We start from the raw sequence: 24,097 nt of genomic DNA, 5'->3' as shown, positions 1-24,097 counted from the left end.
TTATTCTTTGCTCCAATTTCTTTGTTGAAGACAAATCTAAACAACTGGATTGTCTCTTAAAGTGAAATCAATTAATTGGAAATGTGCTGACTGAAAACTGCCTCTAATTATAATTTGTATTAAATTTCACTGGATCATATTCAGAATTACTGCAGAAATGACAGGTCTGTAAAATAAAGTGGTAATAATTCAATATTTAAAATAAAACGTTGTACAAAATATACAAATTCCCCACATGACCATAACAGATTAACTTCCCCAAATAAAGTGTTTGAGCTTGAGTCATCAGATACAGGCACAGATAACACTTAACAAAAATAAATCATCATGTATAAAACACATTTTTTACTGTGCTCACCGATAATTACTGGAACCACAAGCTAACACTTGCACAAACAGTTGTTGTGCACAGCAGCAGATAATAATCAACAGCTTATTTTAAATAGTGATTCCAAAACACAAAAAATCAAGTCTCAAGTTATTTCGCTTCAAACCCTGCATGAAGAGATGCCTTGCTCTGTGTGCATTTTAAAATTTGAGTTCATGTTCATAGAGCGCGAGCAGCAGGAGACAGGACCAACCCATCAACAGACCCAGGTTCTGCAGGAAAAACAGGAGACACGGTCTGTCCGTCTTCACCCGACTCATCTCTGGAAGCTGACAAACGAAAGAAAAGAAGGTCAGGATTTGACAGAAGAGGGGATACAGCTGCAGATGTTAGTTTTCTTAATGTCGAGAAATGCCACAAAAAGGTAAAAACCAACAAGGCCTTGATTTCTGAACGGCTCTGTGAGAGAACCGAGCCAATTCAATCCTTCTTAACGTGTAAATCTTAAGAAAAGCTGTTTTCAGACATGAAGTCTGTAAAATTGGGTCCAGATGTGTCCCAGACTTTGATTTTCACATAAAAAGAATGCAGCAGGAACAGGAAGAGCCTGTAGGAGGCAGGAAGTGACGTATTTAGCGTTAGCGGTGGTTCATGCACCTTCAGTTTTTCATTGGTTCTGGTCTTATTATGGGATCTGTTGACATTAGAAAAGATATAGAGTATCAGAAGCCATTGCTAAAGCTGCCTTACCATTTCCACCAGTGACAGGTAGAGGAAAATCCCTGCAGTGACGGCGAAGATCCACTGCTGCACATCTGCCTCTGTGGAAACGAAGAGTCCAATGTAGAGGCCGATGAAGGCCGTCAGGGCGCTGAGGAGGTTCATGAGCATGGCCGTCTTCACCGAGAGTCCAGAGCTGAGCAGCACGGCAAAATCCCCTGAGACACAAAACCCAGACGAGAGAAGAGGCTCAGCCAAACAGCTTCCAGTTGAAATACAACACAACAGGTGCAGTGACCTCTCACCCATCTCGTGCGGGATCTCGTGGCACAGGATGGCCACGGTGGTCGCCATTCCAGTCTCGGCTGAAAAGGAGAAGGCCGCCCCGACGACCAGGCCATCGGCAAAGTTGTGGAGGCTGTCTCCCACAATTACCATCACGGCCAGCCGAGAAACCCCCTGTCCTGGGAACACAAAGGGAGGCTGTGTCGTAAACGATCATCCTCAGTCCCGGTCAATCGCTCTGTCATGCCGGGCGAGTAATTACAAAAGTACATCACATGTTCATCCGGGTGCGATCGAGCAGCTCGTGCTGCGGGAGCTTACTCTGATGTGAAGGCCTCCTCGTGTCTGCATGCTCAGGAGATATTTCCGTACACTCCAAGTCGTCCACTGGTCCCTGCAGAATACGCACACAATTATTTACAGCACAGAGCTTGAACCCCCTTAACCCGATATTCTAATTTAGGAAATGAAGACAGAGTTAAACGAGCAGGCTCGGATGAGACAGATTCACAGAAATAGAATCGGTTTGTATTCTCAGCCAGGGACGTCGTGTTTATGTCTGCGTTTTGTTTGATTTTATTGAGCAGGATTACTCAAAAACTACTAAACAGATTTTCTTGACATTTTACAGAGGGGTGGGACATGACTGGAGGAAGAACCCTTTGAATATTGGTGCAGATGGAACATTGATATGTAGCAAATTTGAAGTTATATAGTCAATTTCACTCAGGGGTCAAACACACCAGATTCATTCTGTGTTTTTGTTTCTCAGAGTTGACAGCTAAAGGACAGCGTGCTGTGGAATGACCTTTGAACTGGAACAGGAACTAGGGATGAGGGATCTCGTTCTGTGTGTCTGAAATGTTCCAGTTTGTGTTCAGCTACGTGATTCAAGTGTTTTCTGAATGATTCAGTGCTTCTCGTTCTCCAACATCCTACATGCCCTGCTCCTTCACTCCCTCCCACGCCGCTCTTCATCTCCTCTTATGTAAAAGCGGTTCTGGAAAAACTCATTTATGTAGATTTAAGTTGTTTGTTTTATTCCCCCCCACCCCCCCACCCCCCCACCCCCCTCCGTAAACATGAATTCGGTAGATTCACGTCTTCTTGTAAAGATGAATTTGGGATCAGAACTGGTCCAGTGTGCTGAACTGTGTGGATGTGCTCTAACTGTGAGAGGTGCCCTCCAGCACAACAACACTGGTGGAGGAGTAGCGTGGGAGTGGGGCATCACTGAGGTGATTGGAATTATATTATGTTTAATAACTGCACAGTGATCCAGCACAGTCAACAACCGGCTGTTACACAACATTTAATCCATGCAATCATTTTTATATTATTTTAATAAGCTCTGTTGCACAATTTGTTTTTGAGAAAAATATAGTGTGGTTTGCTCAAAAAACTTTTTCATGTTAACTTAAGTGTTCTATCTATCTATCTATCTATCTATCTATCTATCTATCTATCTATCTATCTATCTATCTATCTATCTATTTATCTATCTATCTATCTATCTACAGTACAATACAACAGCCATACCCTCCAAGCTCTGCTTTGTTCTCCCTCTTTTCTGCTCCATAACTACATAACTGATGGTGTGGATGTCAGGGATCAGGACTCTCTGACAAGAACCCTTAATAAAAAGAACAGCGGATAGTGACAACACTCACCAGCTGTATGGTGGAGATGGACTTGCCTCTCTGTGACTGACCATTACAGTTGAGCTCCAGGGGGAGGTCACTGGAATGACCCTGCAGACAAAAGAAAGTCATGAAACCACCGTGACTCACCTGCACCATCATGACCACCTCCCAAAGTTCACAATCTGGTTACAGGGACTGAACTTCAGCTTCAGCTTCAGCCCCTTTCTCATGATTTACTGTGGTGTGATTCAATTTGATAGTGGTTACTAAAAAACAGATCTTACGTGGCCATGAGCAGGAAATATAAAGGAGAACATTCTTTCAATAAGGAAAAAGCCATAAATCCCAGCGATCATGCCCAGAATCTTCCACAGATACTCCTTCCCTTCGGTGTGTTGCTCGTCATCACCGCTGTGAGTGTGGCCATGGAGGCCCAGAATCTCCAAGGAGACAAACAAAGAGGAAGTGATTAGACACTTTCTCCAAGACACGTATGGTTGGTCACGGTGGAAGGTGCAGTGGCACCTGTGGGATGAGGTGCAGCAGAGCGTCTCCTGACAGGGTTCCCACCGCCAGGCCCACGAACAGCTGCAGGATGAGCGTGTACGTCTCCTGGCAGGAGTTGAAGAAGATCAGGCAGATGCCGAGCATGGAGCCCACCGTGATGAGCAGGACGGCAGCCGTGCTGTAGCCGTACTCTGCAGATCCGAGACGGTGGGATGGTTATTTTTAAAACAGCCTTTTCAATGTGCAACAAAAAATATCATTACACAAATTGTGATGAAGTTAACAGAAAAAACTGAAAAACCCATCAGAAGGTCAGTTTACAAGTCTTTACAATCTTTATTTTTTTGCTTTCACTTAACCAGACCTATAACCAAAGTTATTTGATTTAATATTCTCTTATTTCTTATCTTGTATTCACTTTTCAAAAGTATCAAAACACAACACAAGAAATACAATGAAGCAAAGAAGCCCTAGAAAATACAATAATCTAACATGAATAAATGAATAAAAAGGATAACAAATTATGAATAATTAGTTGAGTTGAGATGTTTTTAGTGTTTGTATTTGATTTGTGTTAACAATTAAGCCAAAATAACACAACTGGTATTTCATCGCCAGAATCTGTGAAAACTACTATTAAAAAATGTCCCAACTAATTTCCTGCATTTAACCTCGATCAATCGATGACCTAAAGTGTAATATTTACTAAACAGAGTTGTTTTACTAAGTTGCAGTAGCTCTATAATGGAAGCTGTGGTTTGTAGAGGGGAACAATGAGGCTCAGTGTCTTACTCTCCAGAGCAGTCGGCAGTGATCCTCTGGTTTCTGGCTCTGCAGACTCACAGGCATCGCCTAGCAACTGCTGAATAATGGCCGGGCAAATCTGTGTGAAGTGCTCCTTGGAAATCGGCGAATGAGGATCCAGGGCAAAAATATCCACCAGCTGATTGGCTGAAAAACACATCTGTTCAGAATCAAAGGAAAAAATGAGTCTGAGGTTCAAATAAACAACGTTTTAGACTCATTTGATATTTGACTGAGCCTTACCTCAGTCCAGTCTCTGGTTATTGCTCCAGTTTCATGGTCACATCCGTCCACCTGATGCTTGGCTCCTCCTGCGATGCTCCGCCTCTTCCTGCCGTGAGAGAGAGATGCTCCCTCCCTGCCCAATCCCAGCTGATGCAGCAACTCCTCCAGGTCTGAGAGGAGGAGAGGAAGAAGATAAAGAAGAAGATAAAGTAGAAGATAAAGAAGAAGAAGAAGAAGAAGAAGAAGAAGAAGAAGAAGAAGAAGAAGAAGAAGGCTTGATTCTGAGGTCAGATTGATCTAAATGAGTTGGTTTTCCACGTTTGTTTATTTGCTGTCTTCTAGGAACATGCAGCTACATTTTGCATGGATTTCATAAAATAACAACTTACCTGGGATCTGCAGGTTGCTTGTGCGATTCAGGGATTGAAAGATATAGTCGGTGAAGAAGGCTGGTGATGGGAGATTCCTCCGTCTGAAGCAGTGGCCCTGCAGGATGTGGCTGATAATGGCTGCAGCCACTCTGGGCACAGAGGACTCATCAGCACCTGGGTTTTCTTTCACGTCAACATCTTGGAGAAGATGAGCGGCATCGATGCACTGTGGGGTCAAAGGTGACATGACTGATCTGTGCATGCATGAGAGGTAGATTCCCTAAATGACTAATCTCATACTTGCATATCCAAGGAGGCGTCTTGCAGGTTGGAGGGGTGGTAGTGCTGGTTGATGACCTGCAGAATACTCTCGGTTTCACTGAGTGACAGGAACTGGTCGTCCTCAGTGGGGTGTAGATTGGTGAGGGCCAGGAGGTAGAACTGATAGTTCCCAGATGACGAGGAGGGGGAGGAAAGGGAGGAAGAGGAGGCGGCGTCTGACACACACAGGTCTTGCAGGTTGATGATGTAGTACAGCAGAACAGTGGAGATCCGCTGGTAGTCGTCCTCCGTGAGGTAAGATTTCCCATCATCCTCTAGCGCAGAGAGGGCTACCTCCGGTGTCAGGCACTGGAACGAGAATAGGAAGAACATCAGAGATATTTTAAGGACATAAAGTGGCAGAACATCAAGTCACGTGAGGCTTATAAAACATTTACATGTGAGGGAAAAAAGATAAAATGCAGGCCAGCTGGATAAAAGGCCCATTTTCTCCTTGCACACAGAAATGTCCAGCTGCTGTGCTTTTGAATACGAGCCTGATCGGACCCACACAGAAAGTACGGAAGGATCGGAGAGTGGGTGAAGCACCGCTCTTAGTTAGACGGAGAAGATTATTCAGAAAACAATGTTGGAAAGCAGAAAAAGTTGCTGTGTTAATTTCTAAACCTCATGTCAAGGCTCGATAATCCCGGTGACAGCTCCACCTGCACAAACATGTGAAGTACCTCCAGCCCCATTCTCTGGAGTTTGTTATGTCAAATGTGATGGATAAAGCCACTCAGCATGAATGCCCCATGGAGGTCAAGGACTTAAGCCTCCACATTCACTTCGCATTCCACCCATAACAAGCACATTTCATGGAATAAGCAGACAGGAACTGGGGCTGAATGCATGATAAGCATTCAGCATACTGGGTGTAAAGAAAGGCGTACCTCGTCGCAGTTGTCTTGAGAGGTGCCTGTCTGCTCTGCACAGTGCACCGCCTGTAGAAGCATGGAGATCAGGACCCCGGTTTTGTTCCTCTGGAGCTGGGGTCTGTCATCCGTCCCCTGGGGAAGACCCAGGGCCTCGAGGGCCTCCTGCAGGTACCCCCACTCCTGCCCTTTCACCTCCACCACGCTCCCCAGCAGACAAAGGGGCAGCAGCAACAGCAGAAGAGGGGGACCGCTCCTGAAGTGCATGTTCCTGCGGGGAACGTCCGAGTCCCTCGAGCTCCCAGGGCGGGCTAAGGGCTATGAGATAACAAATGAGAACGTGAGAAGGACTGCGAGAGAAAGAGAGAGCGAGAGAGAGAGAGATAGACAATTTTTGATTCAAGGTGAATGAGGAGATCACGGAGTAAAAAGCCTCTAAAAAAAGAAGAGCGGCGGATGTGTTCTTGCTGAGGGAGGCGTTAATAATAGGCCTGCCAGATCGGGTGCGTGGGGGACCGGAAGGCTCGGCACCCTTCAGCTGCGCCGACCCTCACTGTGCCGAGTGGTCAGCCAAAGCCCGGGCCCCTCGGACCACAACAAAAAGATTAGTGCAGGCAAGTGAGAGGGAACACGGGGGCAGAGGGAAGGGGCATCAATGGGGAGACTGTGGCGACAGTGAGGCAGACGGAGAGCCACGATGAAAACAGAGAAGTCCTGAAGTGATGAAGTTTATTTGATTTTACACTGGCAGTTTTTATTCTATGCATTGAACCAGTTTCGTTCTTTTAGCAGCATCAGTTGTTTGTGGACATCGGGAACTGCTGTTGTTTGTTGGATACACAAGCCCACATGTGTAAAAACACCAGTCACCTTCCATCCCAATGTTCCTCTTCTTCTCCACGATCTCTGAGTCATCAAAGATCAAACACGCAAAACAAAACACGCCAAGCTTTTTTTTCCCACAAACCCTTTTCCAGCATCCTCCCACGCAGCACGCCACCCGGCCGGGGTCAACTCCCCCGAGCAAAACACACACGAGGGCAGAGCTGTTTGCTAAAAGCTGCAGTGACACCTGAGATACAGAGGATGAACCGGGCTTACCATTATCCCCTGTGCTCCTCTCTGCTGCTGATGTGGCTGCGGGTTTGTTCTCCTCCTCCTCTGGACGGGTAAACACAGGATCCGGTCGATTCTCTGGCATCGGTTCTGTTGGTAAAACCCTCTTACGAGAAGTAAGAGTTGAGTAAAGCCCCCGAGGATTAGTTGCGACAGCCTTTCAAAGGGCTGCGGTTGCCATGGAGAGCAATGCCTCACTTTTAGGGAGAGGCGGTGGTGGTGGGGGGGGTGGGGGTGGGGGGGGGGGATTAGAAATCTCCAAATTCAGCATCGGATCTACTTGACTTTGATTTTTATCATTTGTCTCTATGCAGAACCACAAGATAATACCAAACAAAGAAACATTGGTCTTGGTCTTTATATGAAGTGGATGAGAGAGTTTGGGGGAGAATTTGATTTAAGACTTTTCACTCACTTTAACATTGTGAGATTGGGCTTTATAGCTCTATTGAAAAGACAAATCAGGCATATTTAGGGGACTGATATATATGAATGTGTGAAGTTTGGTGCAGCTTAATTAAATTGAAGGGAACAGTTCGGGCCCTGTCACGCAGCGAGAAGGTTCAAGTGTCATTGTCAAGATGTTGCAGGTGCTGGGCCTGTTACATTTGATCAGGAACTTATTTCCACAAAATGAGCAAAAAGGACAATTTGATATTTTTTTTATTGAGCATCTATTTACATTGTCGAGAGCCAGAAATAGTTTGATGAACACACGGAAAATAATAAAAAGCAATTCAGTTGAGCAAGATTGAAATAAAAAATAAAAAACACATCTTCAAATGAATTTTTTCCTTTTGATCCGCAAATGTTTCTTCGTTATGTTGATTGGTAAACGTAAAAAAACTAACTCTGTACACATTTCACAAATCACATAATTTTTTATATTATCTTGTCTGTAATTGGCTTAGTGCAGTGCCAGTTTTGGCAAGAGTTATGTGTGTAATGATCCTGAAAATCATTATTTCTGATCCAGTCCAAGTGATCTGAAATGAAGCACGGGTTGACCTCCACGTCTTCCTACGCGTGTTCATTTTGCTCGATGTTGGCCACCAGACCCTTGGTGTCCACAAGGGCTCGGATCGGATTGTTGAAATATAACTTGTTGTCGAAGGTGCTTTCTCCCGAGACACTTGTGAGTATCCGATTACGGAAGAGGAGGAAGGCGCCGAGTCCAAAAATAGCGATTACGACCAGCACCACGGACACGGTCATGCCAGCCGACCCATGAGAAGCTTCTTCGATGACGTGTGCTGTGGAGGCAAAACACAACAGATTTAACATTGAATTGGTTAAAGTTTAGAAATTTGAATCATCATATGCACTCCATGCAGAGGATTAAGTAACTTACCAACAGATGGAGGCTTTTCTGTCGGTGTAATAACTGAAACAAACAAAAACAATTGATCAATAACAGTTATTGATAGAACACGTGAAAGTTACGGTTCATTGAGCTTACCTTTTGGTCTTTTGCAGATGTAAGACCTGTATCTGCCGCAGCTGTTCGTACTCCACAGTCCAGTGTCAGAATGGATGTCTACACACGAGTCTGACTTGGGCATCCCCGAATTCCAGTTGGTGTAGTCCAAAACGCTGTCATCGATCCACTGCCACTCACCTGAAACAGAGAACCATACGTTTTAAAAGGATTTCTGACAAGATAGAGGCCCTCGCCCTGCATCTGGATCCGCCACTGACATACATTCATTTTAGTATAAGCCCCGCTCACCTTCATGGGTCTTGAAGAGGCCGATCCAGAAGGTTTTGGCTATGTCCTGCAGCATCTCCAGGTTCTGTTGTATGAACTCACCCTCCTGAGGGTCCTGAACACTCACCAGAGATGCACCTGAGGAACACAGCCACAGTTGCATACTGTTAAATATGCATGTATCATTTATCAGTGGACTTCTTTTTTGTAACATACCCATTCTCATGCAATCGACGGAGGCATGGGCCCAGTTGTCCACTTGTGCGCTGAGGAAGGCGTAACAGTGGCCTCTGAAAGGAATCCAGGTTCTTCGGCTCTTCGGCTCCGGACAGCTGCCGGGAAGCTGCGGCGGCTCTGTGGGAGCGATGTCTGAAAAAGAGACAGGAGACGGCATCTTCGTCTCAGGAGCTCACGCTTTGTGGTTTGGTTATGTGCGGCACAAAGTGCATGAAAAGCACCGGCGGGACTGTCTGACCTGGTGACCTCTTGCAGAGGGAATAGTAGTTCTCAGTGCAGGATGCAGTCTTCCACTTTTTGTCCACATCCATATACACACAGCCGTAATTGTTTTTAGGCTCATCTTTTCCCCATTTGGTGTAAGACAGTGACCAGCCATCGACCCACTTGTACCGACCACCAGTCTGTGAAAAAAGAAATCACCACTTGCATTAATGAAAAGAAAGAAAGAAACTCCTCGTCCAAGTTTGAACTAGTGCTGAAGAGTAACTGTTCTCTACCACATTGCTGTTGAGGCCAATCCACACGGGTTCATTGTGCTTGGAAATCTGCAATGTGATGGAAGCCTCAGCTACAGGGTCCATGATACTGGCCAGGTCTGCATCGTCTGCCTGGCACTGCCTCCTCGCCTCGTCCCATCTCATCTTCTGCGTCACCAGTTTGTAGGAATCATTGCCGAGCTTGTAGAACGTCTTCGGTGACACGGTGGTGGGTGGAACCACGATCTGGGAATCTTTGTGAGCAGCACACCTCAGTCGTTAGTCGCGATCTCAGAAAACAAACAGAAAATTGAGCTCACTCGTGTTTCACTCACCGATGTTTCTTTTGCAGATGAAGCCTTTTTTTGTGTTACAGTCATCCACTTTCCAAAATCCTTTGAGTTTGTTGACGCTGCCCACCATGATCACACAGTCAAACACCTGTGAAGGGACGAAAAGGGAACCTCAGCACAGCGTGGTCGGTACATTTTACTTTGTATTGTTCAAGAGAGAGTTTGGTTTCGTTATAGAAGCAGAAATAACCTCATCTAGTACTGAGTATCGTCCTTCCGGCCCAGAGGCTGGGTGTCCTTTTGCCCAGTTGGTGTATGAAATGCCTCTACCGTCTGTCCACACAAAGTGCATCTCCCAGTTCACATCATTCATGCCGATCCACAAGTTTTCATTGTATCTCAGCATCTGTGATGTTAGGAAAGCTACAAGGGAAGAAACCATTACTCTCAAAACTCATTTCCCAAAGTTGTGAGACTTTCATACCACGTTGAGAACTGTATACCTCGACCACTGAAGCCCATATTCCTCACCTTGCTCGCTGTCACTGACGATAGAAGCCAGATTTCCTCCCTGGTTTATGCAGTACGTCCTGGCGTTCTGCCACGTGTTATTGTCATCCCCCGTGACAATTTTGTAGCACTGTATAAACAAGATGAGTTGTGTGTCGGAATAACTTGCACATGGACAGCAGATAACCAGACAACAGATGAGAAACACAGTTTCCCGGCGACAGATTTGCATCATGCACACGGGAAAGTTTAAATCCTGAAAACCTTTGCCACGATTAAAGAAAGCCCATGCTGAGTGTCAGCATTGTCTTCAAGCAATTGGTGCTAGGCACAGTTACATGCAATTACCTTTCCTCTAAAAGAAATCCACCCTGGTGCACATCCTCCTTTAGGAACCGTGGTGGGGACCATCGTTGTGTTGACAAAACTGCTGCTTCTTTTGCAGATGGAAGGAAGCTCCATCCCACAGTTAATATCGTTCCAGTAGCCTGTGAGCAGAGGACCGTGAATAAATACTATGAAGACTAAATAACACTATGAAGACTGTCTCTGATTTGGACTCACCCATGCTCTTGTATATAGACACACAGTTTTCGTCATTGTTAGCAAAGTTGGGCTCATTGTGTTCCCATGCAGTGTAAGTTACAGGGCTGCCGTCCAGCCAGCTAGAAATGGAAACATAACTATAAATACAACTAAAAACTCAGAAACACATCAATGTTTCATATCCTAAATGTCAGATAGATGTACGGTAAATGGCCCCGTGTGATTTACCTGAATGAATGATCCAAATTCACCACCATGCCAATGTAGTACTGTCCCTCTGAGGCTTTCAATATCTGTGAGATAATGGTGAGAGACGTTAAGTCAAATACAGAACTCCACACTTTTGCCAGCAGGAGAACATGCTGCTGCTTTGAAATCCAGCGTTATTAAACATGACATTCTCTGAATCCCTTGCCTGTTTCCAGAGGAACTTCCTCTCACTCTCCCCCGTGATGACTACAAGATCGCCAAAGTTTTTTTTGCAGAAGACTCTGGCAGCTTCCATGGCAAGGGGGTCAGGGTTGAAGAAATACTGCGTGTCGTTGTATATGAGCCAGCCATCTTTTGTGGTGTTGTATACTGGAAATGCGGGGTGGGGAAAAAACAGTTACAGCATTTGGAATCTACAGAAAGAATAATGGGAATAATGGGTCGGACTTAAGGGAGCGTCACCTCAACTCAAAAGTTTGACAATTTGTTGATGATAAATACGCAAACAATAGTAAATATTTGGTTAATGGCAAGACATTTTTATCCAGTAACATTTAATTTGAAAATTAAGATTAGGTTGTGAACTGTCCATGCAGAGTGACCTTGATTGGATCAAATTGACTGACAAGCAGTAACCCTGATAACAAGTCAGGTAAAGCAATATCTTTGTAGTTTACAGAAATATATTTGTGCAACTCTGGATACGTTAAAACAACGACGACGCTGCTGAACCGTACCTGTTGGAACACTGACAGGCTCCGGGTTGGGGGTCACACCTGAAAATACAAGATGCATTAAAGGAGAAAACCACGGCACAAAACTCTGATACGACTGGTTTAGATAAATGGCTCCATTTGAACTGGAGCTCCGTGTTACCTTTCCGTATCTGGCAGATCCAGTTGTTGTTGGAATCACAGTGCCGATCGTTCCAGTGGCGTCCGTAGTAAGACTGGACTTCTGCACAGTGCTCATTGTCGTTGTAGTTGTTCGGTTCTCCAAAGGCCCAGCTGTCATAGTTGCTCTAGATTGTTGGAAATACACGTTATTAGGATCCCAGTGGGTAAAAGATTGTAGTTGATAACAATGAAGTGCTACATACAGGGGACCCATCACTCCACACAAAACCTTGACTGGTATCCAGGGAGCTGAAGCCAATCCAAGCTGCGTCAGAGAAGTGAAGCCTGCAGGACAGAAGAACTCACCCTTACTGCCTGAATTCTCAATTAACATACAGAATTAGACACGCACAAGCTAGTGAGTTAACATACTCCGCATTGTTTAGGTCCTGCCCACTGTGGATGCTGATCAGGTCCCCACCGATGGCCTTGCAGAAGTCATGTGCTTCAGACCACGTCTTCTTCAGATCCCCTCGTCTTGTGAAAAGCTTTGAATGAGTGAAAAAGGCACAATGGGTCAGATTTTAGGGTGGCGGTGAAAAAAGCAAAGATTTTTTTCAGGTCAGTAAAAGTTTTTCCTCCTACCTGGTAGCAGACGTTCCCCGTGGTGACCGGGAACCACCCAGAGGCACAGCTGAGGGCCGGGGTGGGGGGCGGCACCGTCGTCAGCTGCAAACCCTCCGCTGGTTTCTTGCAGATGTATTTCTCCTTGTTGCTGCACGTGACCACATCCCATAATCCGGCGAAGACCCCAGTTTTCATGGCAACGCATCCCTGTTTTCTAGCTTTTGTTAAACACAGAAGAGGAAATGGAAAAAAATAATTATTGTGACAAGCTAACCTACATGTCAAGATCGTTACCAGTAGTGAGGGTGCACTCAATTTCTCATTTACAAGTTATTAGCGTGTGTCGTTTTGGAGATGATTAGGCTGCACTTTTGAGAGCTGTCATGGCGTCCATCTTTATCTACAGTCTAAGGGATCGATAGCTGACATGCACATAATTTATACATGCAGGTATACAATGCAGTATATAACACAAAATCCATTAGGAATCATGGTTACACTGTAAAGTAAAGAGAAGCTGTACCTGGCATTCCCACGTTGAAATGAGTGAAGGCGACCTTTCTATTGGTCGTCCATCGGAAAGTGTTTATGTCTTCTGTGTTGGTCAAACCCGTCCAGAAATACTTCTCTGGCCTTAAACCCACCAGACTGACCAGGAAGGCGCTCTCATATCTGCAGGAAGGACGAAAAAAGTGATGAAACAACTTGATGATGATTCTAAATTACCGAACAATAGGGGCAAATAATCCAAATACAGACGACTTGAATGGATGAGACTATACCTGTCACCCACATCCACCAGATGTGCGCCGGCCTCGGAGCACGTCTGCTTTGCATCATCAAAAGTTTTCGTCTCGGCTCCGATGTTGTAACAGTAGGAACCAAACCTGATCGAGCCCTGATTGACGGCGACACGAGCACAAACACAGTGAATATGAATCTGATCTGAAGGATTTATTGTTTGATTCAAAGCAGACATCATCATCGCTCACTAGCTTGCATCCAGGGTTGGCGTCCTCTTCGGCGCCCTCTGGTGGTTTCGTGGAGGCCTTCTTCTTGCAGATGTACCCGTACGACTTTTCACACATGTGATCTACCCAACGTCCATCCTGTGTGAGCAACACTGAATATAACTGCTGGGAAACGCTGCCAGTCGTATGATAATAAATTGGAATTATGATTTGCTCTGTGTGTATTTGGAGAGTGACGGCTGTTACCTTTCCTCCGATGAGGACACAGTCTTCCTGGAGGTTGGTGGCGTGAGAGGGTTCGCCTGTTTGCCACTGGGTGAAGGTGACGTGGGAGTGATCGGACCATTCGAACAACATCTGGTTCTTCTGATCGTTCAAGCCAATCCAGAGCACATCTGTCCGCACTATAGGCACATGCACATATTAATGGAGCATGGTCATAGCTTTTGTTGCTGAGAACACTGATGCCAATCTCGCTTCCTGCACATTAATATTTAGACATAGCTGCATGCAAGTGATTAGCTTAGCTTAGGGCAAAGACTAGAAACAGGAAGAACCATGATGACCATTAGTTACATAAACAACCTCTAAAGTCCACTAACAATGTATATTTAATTTGTTTAAAACGTACAAAAACCAGAATGTGAAAATGAATGGTCAGGGTTTAACTGGAGGTCCTGTGTTGCTGTATTTCTTGGCTTGGAGAAGTGACTTATTGTCGTCTTGTTAACACTGTGAGTTTTCCAGGCAACTAGCAGACATTTCAGGAAGTTATTGTGTCTGGCAAATAAAGACCATCTGGCACATAAACCACAAAATGTGATTTTTTTACACTGAGCTTTTTATGTGGATTAAACAAACATGATATAATGTGTTCTGTTACATGTACAGAGCCAGGCGGTTTCTGCTTGTAGTCTTTATGCTAAGCTAAAGCTGCAGCTTCATATTCAATGAACAGATGTAACACAGTGGTGTCCAGGGGCTGATCAAGGGTCAGGGCCTCAGGGGCACTGGCCCCAGCTGAAATCTGATCGGCCCCTGAAATATGCCTGTCCTGTCAGTAGTCGACTAACAATAAATATGATCATATTAGTTAATGTTGCTTTAAATACACAATGTGCTTGAAAAAGGTACAGTTTTCAAAATATGATCAATGTCTGGCTTTGCTCAAAGTTATAGAGCAAACCGTAAACAAGGGATGACTTAAATATGCACCCTAATGAACCACGAATTGTCCATGGAGGTTTGATATATTTCTGTCCCTACTGTATAAACTGTGGCCCCTTCATGTCCCCTGATTTAGAAAAATCCTACTGGTGCAATTAATATTCTCACTTAAAATAAATTATGTATAGATGTTATTCACCATTTTTAAATTACACAGAATTATCACTGAGTTTCCATAATATCTACATATAGTTTGTATGCACACTTACAGTATCCAGATTGAGATATGACGAAGCTCTGCTCCTCTATGTTGTGGATGCTGGCCAAGTCTCCGCCCTCTTTGTGACACGCAGCCAGAGCGTCCCCCCACATCTTCTTACTCCTCTCCAGGAAGTAACAGTGACCTGCGTAAGGAACCCAGTGACTGGGGCAGAAGCTGTGCTGATCTTTGCCTGTAGACAAACGGATAGAGAATATGTTCAGCTGTATATTCGTACCCTGAAGACTCATATGTTTGATATATTTTATGGTTTTACTTGGTGGTGGTGGCAGACTGGTGGAGTTTCCTTTGCGACAGATGTAACCGAGCTTCTTGGTGCAGGCGCTGCTCTCCCATTTTGAGGCTTTTGCAGCGTTGAGGGTTGCACAGGTAAGTCCAGGCTCTGATGACGGGTGACCTGTGGGAAACACAACATCCTGTATTATCTATGCTTGATCAAAAACACACAAAATAACTGTGAAAACATGTAACGATCCCAAATATGCAATGGCAATATGTGTATATCAGAGTGCAATATACTTTTGTGATATAATAACTACACCAAGTCTGCATGTAACCTTGACATGTCCAGGCTCAATCAGACATTTCTTTTAATGAAATATTACACTGTGAAGTATTTTTATGTCCTCACCTGGGGCCCAGTTCAAATATCTAAATGGGTTTCCGTTGCTCCACTGCCAACCGCTTTCAAAATCCAAGGAGTTCAGTCCAATCCACAGAGATGTCCCGAAAGTGCTTGTCAACCCTGTGCCAACACACGCATTGCAAAGCTTTTAACACCCAGCACTGTAACACTGCGTGGTACGGGAGGCTGTCACAAGGTCAAAGTCGTACCTGAGATGTACGACTGCTCGTGCAGCTCGACGATGCTGAGCAGGTCGGCTCCCTGCTGCTGGCAGCTCTTCCTCGCCTGATGCCAGGTCAACACTGACTGTGTGTTCCTCTGATACTGAACCTCAGTGACCGGGTCCGTGTCCCAACCTGAGGACTCTGGATATGGAAAATAAACATTTTTTAAATCATTCACCTCTGTAATTGACCTGAATGAATTTTAAGAACCAATAAAAGTCCTAAAACGGAAAACTGAATAAAAGCTCCTTCATTATTATCTAGGAACTGCTGAGGTTTTGCTTCTATTGTAAAAGTGACTTTGCTTTTTCCCGTCTCTTCCTTTCCTGCCCCAGTTTTAGAGCAGTGTCAGGGGAACGACAGGCAGACGCGAAGAGGAAAACAGAGCAGTGCTGTGTTGACAACTCAAAAGAGGAAGTGGTGGTGTTGTTCTTCTGAGGGAAGAGGGGAGGGGGGCAGGAACCTGTCAGCACTGACCCCTTTAGTGAGAGCACTTACACAAACCAACAAGATCACTCTGTGTGGTGCGGTCAAAAGAAAAGTTAGGGTATATATATAACAACCTGATGATTACAGATGTTGAAGAACCGTAGACTTCTAGGTGAAAACATGCCCCCCCCCCCCCCCCCCCCCCCCTCACCTTGGGTGGGACAGAAGCCCCACTTCTTCACTTCATCGTAATCCCTCTCTGTGGCGCACCACAGCTGCCCGTCCGATCGGCCTTCCTTCGTGCACTCAGCGAACCACTTCTTCTCAAACTTGAAAGGGAACAGACAGGGGCGTCCTAACGAATTGCCCCCTATGGTGAAAATCTCTGAGGAGACAGAATGAACGTGGACATGGAATCGTTACACAGGGACGTGATTGTCTGTCTCTTCTCGTGGATGTTTAAAATAAGGTTATTTTGTCGACGTGCTCTGTTACACGCCATGTCTGTTGCACCTCTGTTCGTCTGGGGAGACGCCTCCTGAGGTTTCTGACTCTGTTTTTTTGAAGTTTTCCTCAGCCTAGTTGAGGGTTGAAGACAGGTGATGAATCACCTCGTACAGATTTTTAAACCAAATGAGGCAGATTAAGATTTGTGAATACGGGCTATACAGCATTAGGGAAATGATTCATGGACGTTTTGGTGAGAAGGCTCGAAGTACCAGTTCATCCTTGAGATGTTAGTTTGAGTTGACATTAGGACTCAGACCCCTGCGAGCCAATGGACAATTTCTTTATAAACTACTTTTGAACACGGTGCCACAAGGATGGAAGAACACAATTGTCGAAAACACCAATGCAAAGCTGTAGTTTCGTGGAACAATCTATTAAACAAATTCTTAGAAAGAGATGTAGACTGAACTTTTGACCATTTGTGATTTGTTTGATCTGCTCCTTGTATTTTCTGTGGGTACATTTATTAGATTGGCCTCATTTACACAGAGGATTAGTCCAATATTAGACCACAGATTTGGCAGGATTCCCTCGACAGCCCTTGAAAAGGTCAGGCGCTCGCAGTGAGTCCCTTCATATCCAACAAAGCTTGGTATTTGTGGTGCTTTACCAACTGGGCCACTCTGCAGGGGGAACTCATTTATTTTAGATCAGTGAACCCCCCCCCCAAGCAAATAAGCAAGCAACTTATGCTTTACAAAGTTGCTATGTCACTATAGCTGACACATCAGATGCTGCATGTGTCTTGATGTTCACTTTATTTTACTCTTTCACACATTTCCTCACATCTATCAAACGTTTGCCCGTATAGAAATATCTGAAAACAAACCCTAATGATCTTTCAAGTATTTCTGTCCTCAGTTATATAGATTTATTTCCCCGTGTCAAAGCGGTCATATCATTTAAATTTTAAAAGGTTACCACAGAGTTGTTAGTCATATATATTTTATCTATTCTATAGCCATAGCACCTGCTATTTGGTCTACATGGCCGAAATTATAAATAGACAATTATTATATTTATATTACTTAAATATAATAGTTTTTTGCAATCTGAGGATGGCGGCTGTGGCTCAGGAGGCGTAACGGGTCGTCCAGGAACCGGATTCAATCCCCAGCTCCTCAACTACGTTTAAAAACCACAGTAGACATGATTATGGCTTTGTCAGTTGAAGATCAAGGATTCCTACCTTGATACCCCTTCGAGCAAAGGTCTCCCCGAGTGCCAAATAGCCTCCAGCGACTCCAGTGCCCCGAGCCCTGGTAGATCAGTAAGTTCCTCTCATTGCGGTGGCCCCAGTTCAAGTGCAGGTCCTGGTCTTTTAGGCCAAAGAGAGTCTCGTTCTTGCACTGCCAGTGCTGGAGGTCGCTGCTCTCATCACATTCAAACATGGCGACCTTCGCCCACTCTTTAATCTCCGTGGTCCCCAGACAGAGCTTGAGGGACAGGCTGAGGAGGCGCGAGTTGGAGGCCCAACGAAACTGCTGCTGCTTGTCGTGAGGATCACAGATGGCTATGACCACCGAGGTGGCGCTCTCCACCCTAATGCACTTGTTGTGGTTCTCGTTGAAAATCAGAAAGGAGCTGCTGTCTGGAAACAGAACCAACGAGCTTCATCAATTCATTAATGAAATGATTATTTTACTCACACACACACACACAGAGACACAAGATTAATAGACATAAAGAAAAGTGCCTGGGGTACGTACCTATGTCAGCAGTGATGCAGAGGGCCTGCAGGAGACAGAGGATCACAGCCAAACCTGAGCCGGGAAACATTATCCCTGATGTGTGGTTTACACTCAGTGGTGGACGAGGTGGTGCAGGAGTTTTCCAGTCATGAGAGAGGAGGTCTGGCGTGTGCTAAGGTGTGTGACATGGAGCAACAATGACACAGGGACATGGCACTTTCCCCCCCCTAATCACAGTGATGGATATCCTGTCACATGGGTTGTTGAGGTTGGTCAAACGACAGCACTTTCCCAAGCTTCCACACAGGAGAGGAAGACGGGAGGAGCAAAGCGAGAGACTGTGTCACATTATGCTCACGTTACGAGCATGGATCTATTTTTAATAAATCAAAGGCAGAAGTGCAACTGATTGATGAATTTTGGGAATACATTTATCTGAGTAGGCTTTTTATCAAGGGGCCTTTATCTGCGATTCTTGAACCATTATAAATAGAATTTCAGTCAGTGCTAAATTTGTGCCTGGAGAATGAACCCAGCAAGGAGATTTCATCAAACAATACAAACTGAGGTGTCAGAAGAATTAGGTGAATCACATCTGCTGAGGGAATGTGCTGGTTTCTCAGCGAGTGCCAGAGTAAACGAGGATTAAATGACATTTGCAGCACTTTGCTGATGTGACTCTTTTTTTCTTCTGCTGGCGGGAGAGAAGCCCCAGGAGGTCCGCGAGGCTTTGGGTGAGGAGTGCAGCGAGGATACAGGTCAGGAGAACGAGAGGACGGGAGGAAATCCTGCTTCCTATTGGGGGAAGTGAGTGGAGATCTGACCACTGTGGCCTCAGGCTGCAGGGATACCCACAATGCAGCACAGAAAATAGAAGCTACAGACAAATACCTGTAAAGTAATACAAATAGATAAAAACACAAATATTTTTAAACAGTATATGTGAATATTATATGTATTGGCTATAACAATTTTAATGGTTTATCTTAAATTTGTAGAAGACAGAAAAAAAAAACACACCAGTGTCAGTATGCGATGAAGTAAAATGCTACAGTTTTCCTATAGCGGGTTGAATGTGAAGGTTCGAGACATTGAAACACGTAGACAGACATTAGGAATCAGTACAAACGCTTTTCACGTACTTAAATAAAGTAGCAACAACCATACACATGACGTAATAATAAATATAGAACAATAATAAATAATATGGTTTTGAGTCTTTCTCTTTGCAGGAATACGGGAAGTTTGACAGGAAAACTTTTCTCTTGAGATCTTTATGGGATGATCTGAGATCAAATCCAGTGAAAAGGGATTAAATGGGGTCAAAAACTCCACAAATACACTGAACCTATAATTCACGTCAACATAATATCATGATCATAAGAGTGAAACTTCAATCACATTTGAATTACCGTTCTTTATTTACCTTACCAAAATATACGTATCAACGATACAATCTCACACCTTGTTTTTCTTTTTTGGGAAAATAACTTATCAGAGAAAAACCTATAATAAAAAAACATGGATATATGTTTTCACATATTCACTGCACTTTATGATGGTAGAAAAAAGTCTGTCAAACGTCTCGAGTGACATCAAAGGAAAGTCAACGTGCCGTGGGAGAGGGCTTTGAGGGGTAAACACAAAACAGTCATACACATAATGTCCATTGTGAGAATACATTGCCTAAAAGCTCAGTTTTGGCCTCCGCAAACCATGATGCATTCAGGGGCAATGTTTTGTATAGCATTCATAAGTTCATATATTTGTTTGGTTGCACATGCTACTCATTATTGAGTTTGTTTTAAGTCTATTCTCCTTTCTCTAAGTGTAAAAGTATTTGTCAAACTTCTATCATTAGAATCTGACTCCGTGTCACAACTAAATGTGTTTTCTTGAAAACATTTATGGAACTGTGCAGTGATCCATCCAACAGGAAATCTCAGTGGCACCAGCATGTACCAGTTACAGGCGCCAGTGATTTAGTAATCTGTCTTCTTATATTTGTATTTGCATGATATACACATCATACACACATGTATAAACATATACTTGTGTATTTCCTGGTAAAAAGAGAAGTAGGAAGCTTTGAGTGATGCTAACGCTAACAAGGCTAGCTTTATCGAAAGTTTTTTACCTCGATGTTTTTGTAATTTAAAGTAAGTTGTTTTATTCTTTGTGAAAAACTACGTGATAGCTAGGACGCTAATTGTTTACGACATTTGTACTATTCTTTATCATACACTATACTGATCCAAGTTTTTGTAAAGATCTGGAAGTTGCTAACTGCTCGCTCAAGTTTCAAAGTGTTGATTTACTACTTCAGGTTGAAAGTTAAGAAATTACTTGGCTAGGAAATGATCAACAAATGTCAATGCAAGAACTTTATTGTGAGGTGCAAACTGTTTTAATTTGGTTAATGACAGCTTTTTCTCAGAGTGTGCAAGATGGCAGCGTTTGAAATGTAATATTTTGTCTCGGAGGAAGTGGAGATAAGTTGTCCATGTTTATTTACAGTCTATGGTGCCAACATATTGCCCCCGCTACGTGTTTATGTTGGTTTTAAAAGAACATCCTCTCTGTGTTGAAGATCCTCAGCCTGGTCATGAAGTTGAAGTAGACAAAGGCCAGGCACACCAACAAGTTCTTCATCAGATAGAGGATGGGTGTGACGAAGCCGAAGAAGGCAATGAGGCAGACGCGCACAAAGAAAAAGGGCAAGTCCTGCAGAGCCACTCCTAGTGAGGAAAGCAAGGGGCTGTGGGGCATGACCACCACACGCAAGCAGGACAGGTAGCTGAAGATGTAGATGGGGAACACCCAGCCGGAGTGGTAGACCAGGGGGTGTCCTGCCACCCGCACCATCTCCACCGTATCCAGCCAGAACACAAAACTGTCCACGAACACGTCCGCTCGGGCGTCACTGGCACTCAGGAACCTCAGTGGGCCCGTGTAGGAGTATGGAGACATGCGGTACGCCGTGCTGCTCACTGATGGCGAGCTCATTCCAGAGATACTAAATGGTCTCCCAGGGTTGCCTGGCATCCCGTTCGTCTCCTGTCGAGCGCCTGCTCCATTCTGGTTCCTGTCCCCGAGCTGGTTTGCCCCCGGTTGCATCGGAGTGGAACCCCCTTGCCCGGGCACAGCCGGCCCTGGCACAGCTGGAGAGATAGGGGTCACTGGTGTAACCTGCTCCACATGTGTGAGGACAGAGGAGGGAATGTCAGCATCTCTCTCCATGTCATTAGCTGGAGACACAAAAGGAAGGATTTTCAGGATGATAGGTGGGTCAAGGGTCCGGGTTAAAGATACACTACTCAATCTTGTGACCATAAATAAATAAAAGCATCAATTAGCAAATAACTTTAGCCAAACAGCAGTTTAGGCTTCCCTTAATGCTTATCTTAAAAAAAACTTTCCTGAAGTTTTGTCAATTCAGCAACGTGTTACGAGAAGCGAGCTGGGTCAGACCATTTCCTGCTAGATTCTATGGTTACAGCATTTTTCCCCACACATTTGTTTAATCGCGTCTCTTGATTATTCCAGATTAAATGTTTTAAAGAGCTGCATTGGTTGCCTCCCAGAACCTGACCTGTAGAGCCCAGCAGGTATCACTATGTACATGTCGCTGACAGAGGAAAGTTCAGGATCTACGGCCCTCAGTGAGTGATGTGCGTGATGTGTTCCGGGGGCTGCGCTCACCCTGGCCCGTCAGTCTGCAGTGCCGTATCCTCTCCACAACGTCAATGCAGATGAGAGAGAAGAGGACTAGTGACACAGGGAGCTCCGTGAACATATCATATTGCATGTTGTTATTTATCTGGACCTGGGCAACCAACAAGAAAACAATGAGTGGAACATACATTTGATGCGGTTATCAGCTCGTTTCCAGTTTCACTACAGACGGTAACAACGGCCCTTTGCACCACACGTTAACATCAAACTGTCAAAACTCCTGACCTCTTCTCGCTCTGGGTTTCTAGGCTAAATCACTTGCAGCTTTGGGATTTTTCCTGAGTCAGGGCTTCAAACCAACAGGACACAGAACAAAGCAGAGAAGCTGGTTGTCTTAGCAGAATTTATTGCTCGTATGTAAAATACACCAGATAAGGGAAAGGGCCAAAAAGTCACGTTGGTGCTTTGGAGAGCTAGGGCCACATAAAACAGCTAAAGGATCTGGGCCACGGCCAGTAAGGAAGTGAGAATGTGCCTCATGGACAGATGACTTGACAAGAGCGGCTTGGACAGGAAGAGGAACCAAGCTGCTTATCAGTGGCTCCTTATCCATAAAGCTATATATTTCTCCCTTGAGAACCAAAAGATTCCTCACAAATCATCACCTTTATTCCCATTGCCCCGCGATTCCTCTTATCTACAACAAATGGCTGCAGCAGGTATATTTTTTTATGTTCCAAGCGACTTATCGGGACGACAAACACCGTAATAACAACAAAAGTAGGAATAATTATATTAAATGTTCTGGTCACTTGCCGGCTGACTCTGAAGGGTCAAAATTCAAGATGTGAATACAAACAAAATTGATGTAATCACACAAATCACACACAATCTGCAACATGTACCTCAGAGCTGGCGATAAGGAAGGCAAAGCAGGGCAATGTGGACAGGACCACGTACACAAGTGCAACAGGCCTCCTGATACAAAGACAGAGGAAGGAAGGTAAGGAAGTCGTGATATTCAGCAGTGCAGTGCCAACCAGCCACAGGCCTGTTCAGGCTCAACGGACCAGTCAGGGCTCAGAATGTGCTGCACAGATTCCAGCTGCTGACCAAACACTGGCCCCTGACATCAGGGCCGAGGTCGGACACACTCACCACTTCTTCCTCCCAATGAGAAACTTCTTTTTCACGAAGACCATGTACTTCAGGGGCACCCAGATCAGCAGGGCAGTGGAGGTGACGTAGGCGATGGAGGACGCCACGATCAACCAGTAGGCCGTGCTGGCGTCTCCAGGGGGCTGCGCCGAGGTTTTCACCCTCGCCACGATGACGGCGAACCTCTGCATGACAATGAAGAGCGGCACGCACAGGCCTGCAAACTGCAGAACCTCGCACAGGGCGAACTTCAGCGTACCCCCCGAGCCCATGCTGGAGCGGTTAAAAATAAAGAAAAAGACGAGAGGGAGACGGGGGCTGTTGTCGCAGTGAGGCGACGCCTGTCCCTCTGAGGGCTGGTCAGGCCTCGGACCAGTGCATTGTCTGCCTCCACTAGCATTTTCCACACACCACAGTCCTGGCTCTCTGCTCGACCAACTGCTTACACTGCAGTAGGCTTTGTGTCTGCTGGTGTGACGGCGATGTGACCGGCCCTTTACTCTCTTTACATTCAGGACACAAACAGAGGTTGTCTAACTCTGCACCCTGAAGGATGTGTACCTTCTGCCGGCATCTTCAAAACTACACGTTAGTCTCATCTCATCACATAAACAGACCACCTTTATTATTCTAAGTATATAAAACATGTGAAGTTTACCATTATTAACCTGAACAACCAGAAAACATACCTCGACTTAATAACTGTCCAAAAATCAATATCAGCTT

At 44.9% G+C, this 24,097-nt stretch overlaps 3 protein-coding genes across 3 annotated transcripts; all 3 read right to left on the bottom strand.

The window, feature by feature from the left end:
• Window positions 1-337: 337 nt before the first annotated feature.
• Window positions 338-7,269, bottom strand: LOC133932359 (zinc transporter ZIP12-like). The gene is made up of 13 exons (XM_062379025.1): window positions 7,181-7,269; window positions 6,098-6,397; window positions 5,184-5,513; window positions 4,902-5,109; window positions 4,531-4,682; window positions 4,276-4,447; window positions 3,502-3,674; window positions 3,261-3,416; window positions 3,004-3,084; window positions 1,655-1,727; window positions 1,354-1,512; window positions 1,079-1,266; window positions 338-657 (listed from the first exon to the last, which is right to left on the bottom strand). The coding sequence occupies exons 1-13, from the start codon at window positions 7,181-7,183 to the stop codon at window positions 529-531; spliced, it is 2,124 nt and encodes a 707-aa protein (XP_062235009.1). The 5' UTR covers window positions 7,184-7,269; the 3' UTR covers window positions 338-528.
• Window positions 7,270-7,840: 571 nt separating this feature from the next.
• Window positions 7,841-18,710, bottom strand: mrc1a (mannose receptor, C type 1a). The gene is made up of 30 exons (XM_062379591.1): window positions 18,557-18,710; window positions 18,037-18,438; window positions 16,549-16,722; window positions 15,894-16,049; window positions 15,691-15,804; window positions 15,316-15,456; window positions 15,049-15,231; window positions 13,859-14,016; window positions 13,634-13,750; window positions 13,424-13,539; window positions 13,165-13,313; window positions 12,660-12,859; window positions 12,447-12,562; window positions 12,278-12,359; window positions 12,055-12,199; window positions 11,916-11,954; window positions 11,384-11,547; window positions 11,197-11,261; window positions 10,987-11,087; window positions 10,771-10,910; window positions 10,444-10,552; window positions 10,163-10,335; window positions 9,955-10,060; window positions 9,641-9,873; window positions 9,379-9,544; window positions 9,120-9,272; window positions 8,925-9,041; window positions 8,655-8,813; window positions 8,547-8,579; window positions 7,841-8,448 (listed from the first exon to the last, which is right to left on the bottom strand). Exons 1-30 carry the CDS (start codon window positions 18,624-18,626, stop codon window positions 8,216-8,218), a joined length of 4,314 nt encoding a protein of 1,437 aa, XP_062235575.1. The 5' UTR covers window positions 18,627-18,710; the 3' UTR covers window positions 7,841-8,215.
• Window positions 18,711-19,847: 1,137 nt separating this feature from the next.
• On the bottom strand, window positions 19,848-23,823 carry LOC133932761 (transmembrane protein 236-like). Its single transcript, XM_062379593.1, has 4 exons — window positions 23,372-23,823; window positions 23,119-23,191; window positions 22,241-22,364; window positions 19,848-21,786 (listed from the first exon to the last, which is right to left on the bottom strand). Exons 1-4 carry the CDS (start codon window positions 23,641-23,643, stop codon window positions 21,101-21,103), a joined length of 1,155 nt encoding a protein of 384 aa, XP_062235577.1. The 5' UTR covers window positions 23,644-23,823; the 3' UTR covers window positions 19,848-21,100.
• Between the last annotated feature and the right edge of the window lie 274 nt (window positions 23,824-24,097).

This window comes from Platichthys flesus, chromosome 21 (assembly GCF_949316205.1).
Source record: "Platichthys flesus chromosome 21, fPlaFle2.1, whole genome shotgun sequence".
Classification (NCBI taxonomy): Eukaryota; Metazoa; Chordata; class Actinopteri; order Pleuronectiformes; family Pleuronectidae; genus Platichthys; species Platichthys flesus.
The sequence above is the reverse complement of the archived record's forward strand: the minus strand, read 5'-3'. Positions and strand labels throughout refer to the sequence as shown.

Excerpts from the sequence above, each read along its gene's own strand:
- mrc1a (XM_062379591.1), bottom strand. The coding sequence starts at position 18,626 with ATGTTTCCCGGCTCAGGTTTGGCTGTGATCCTCTGTCTCCTGCAGGCC. Across the intron at positions 13,540-13,633 it reads CCAACCCTGGATGCAAGCTA|GGCTCGATCAGGTTTGGTTC; the intron begins GTGAGCGATGAT and ends GCCGTCAATCAG. Across the intron at positions 10,553-10,770 it reads GGATTTCTTTTAGAGGAAAG|TGCTACAAAATTGTCACGGG; the intron begins GTAATTGCATGT and ends TTGTTTATACAG.
- LOC133932761 (XM_062379593.1), bottom strand. The coding sequence starts at position 23,643 with ATGGGCTCGGGGGGTACGCTGAAGTTCGCCCTGTGCGAGGTTCTGCAG. Across the intron at positions 23,192-23,371 it reads CTCATTGGGAGGAAGAAGTG|GAGGCCTGTTGCACTTGTGT; the intron begins GTGAGTGTGTCC and ends TCTTTGTATCAG. Across the intron at positions 21,787-22,240 it reads CTGCAGACTGACGGGCCAGG|CTAATGACATGGAGAGAGAT; the intron begins GTGAGCGCAGCC and ends TTGTGTCTCCAG.
- LOC133932359 (XM_062379025.1), bottom strand. Across the intron at positions 4,448-4,530 it reads TAACCAGAGACTGGACTGAG|ATGTGTTTTTCAGCCAATCA; the intron begins GTAAGGCTCAGT and ends GATTCTGAACAG. Across the intron at positions 3,417-3,501 it reads TGCTGCACCTCATCCCACAG|ATTCTGGGCCTCCATGGCCA; the intron begins GTGCCACTGCAC and ends GTCTCCTTGGAG.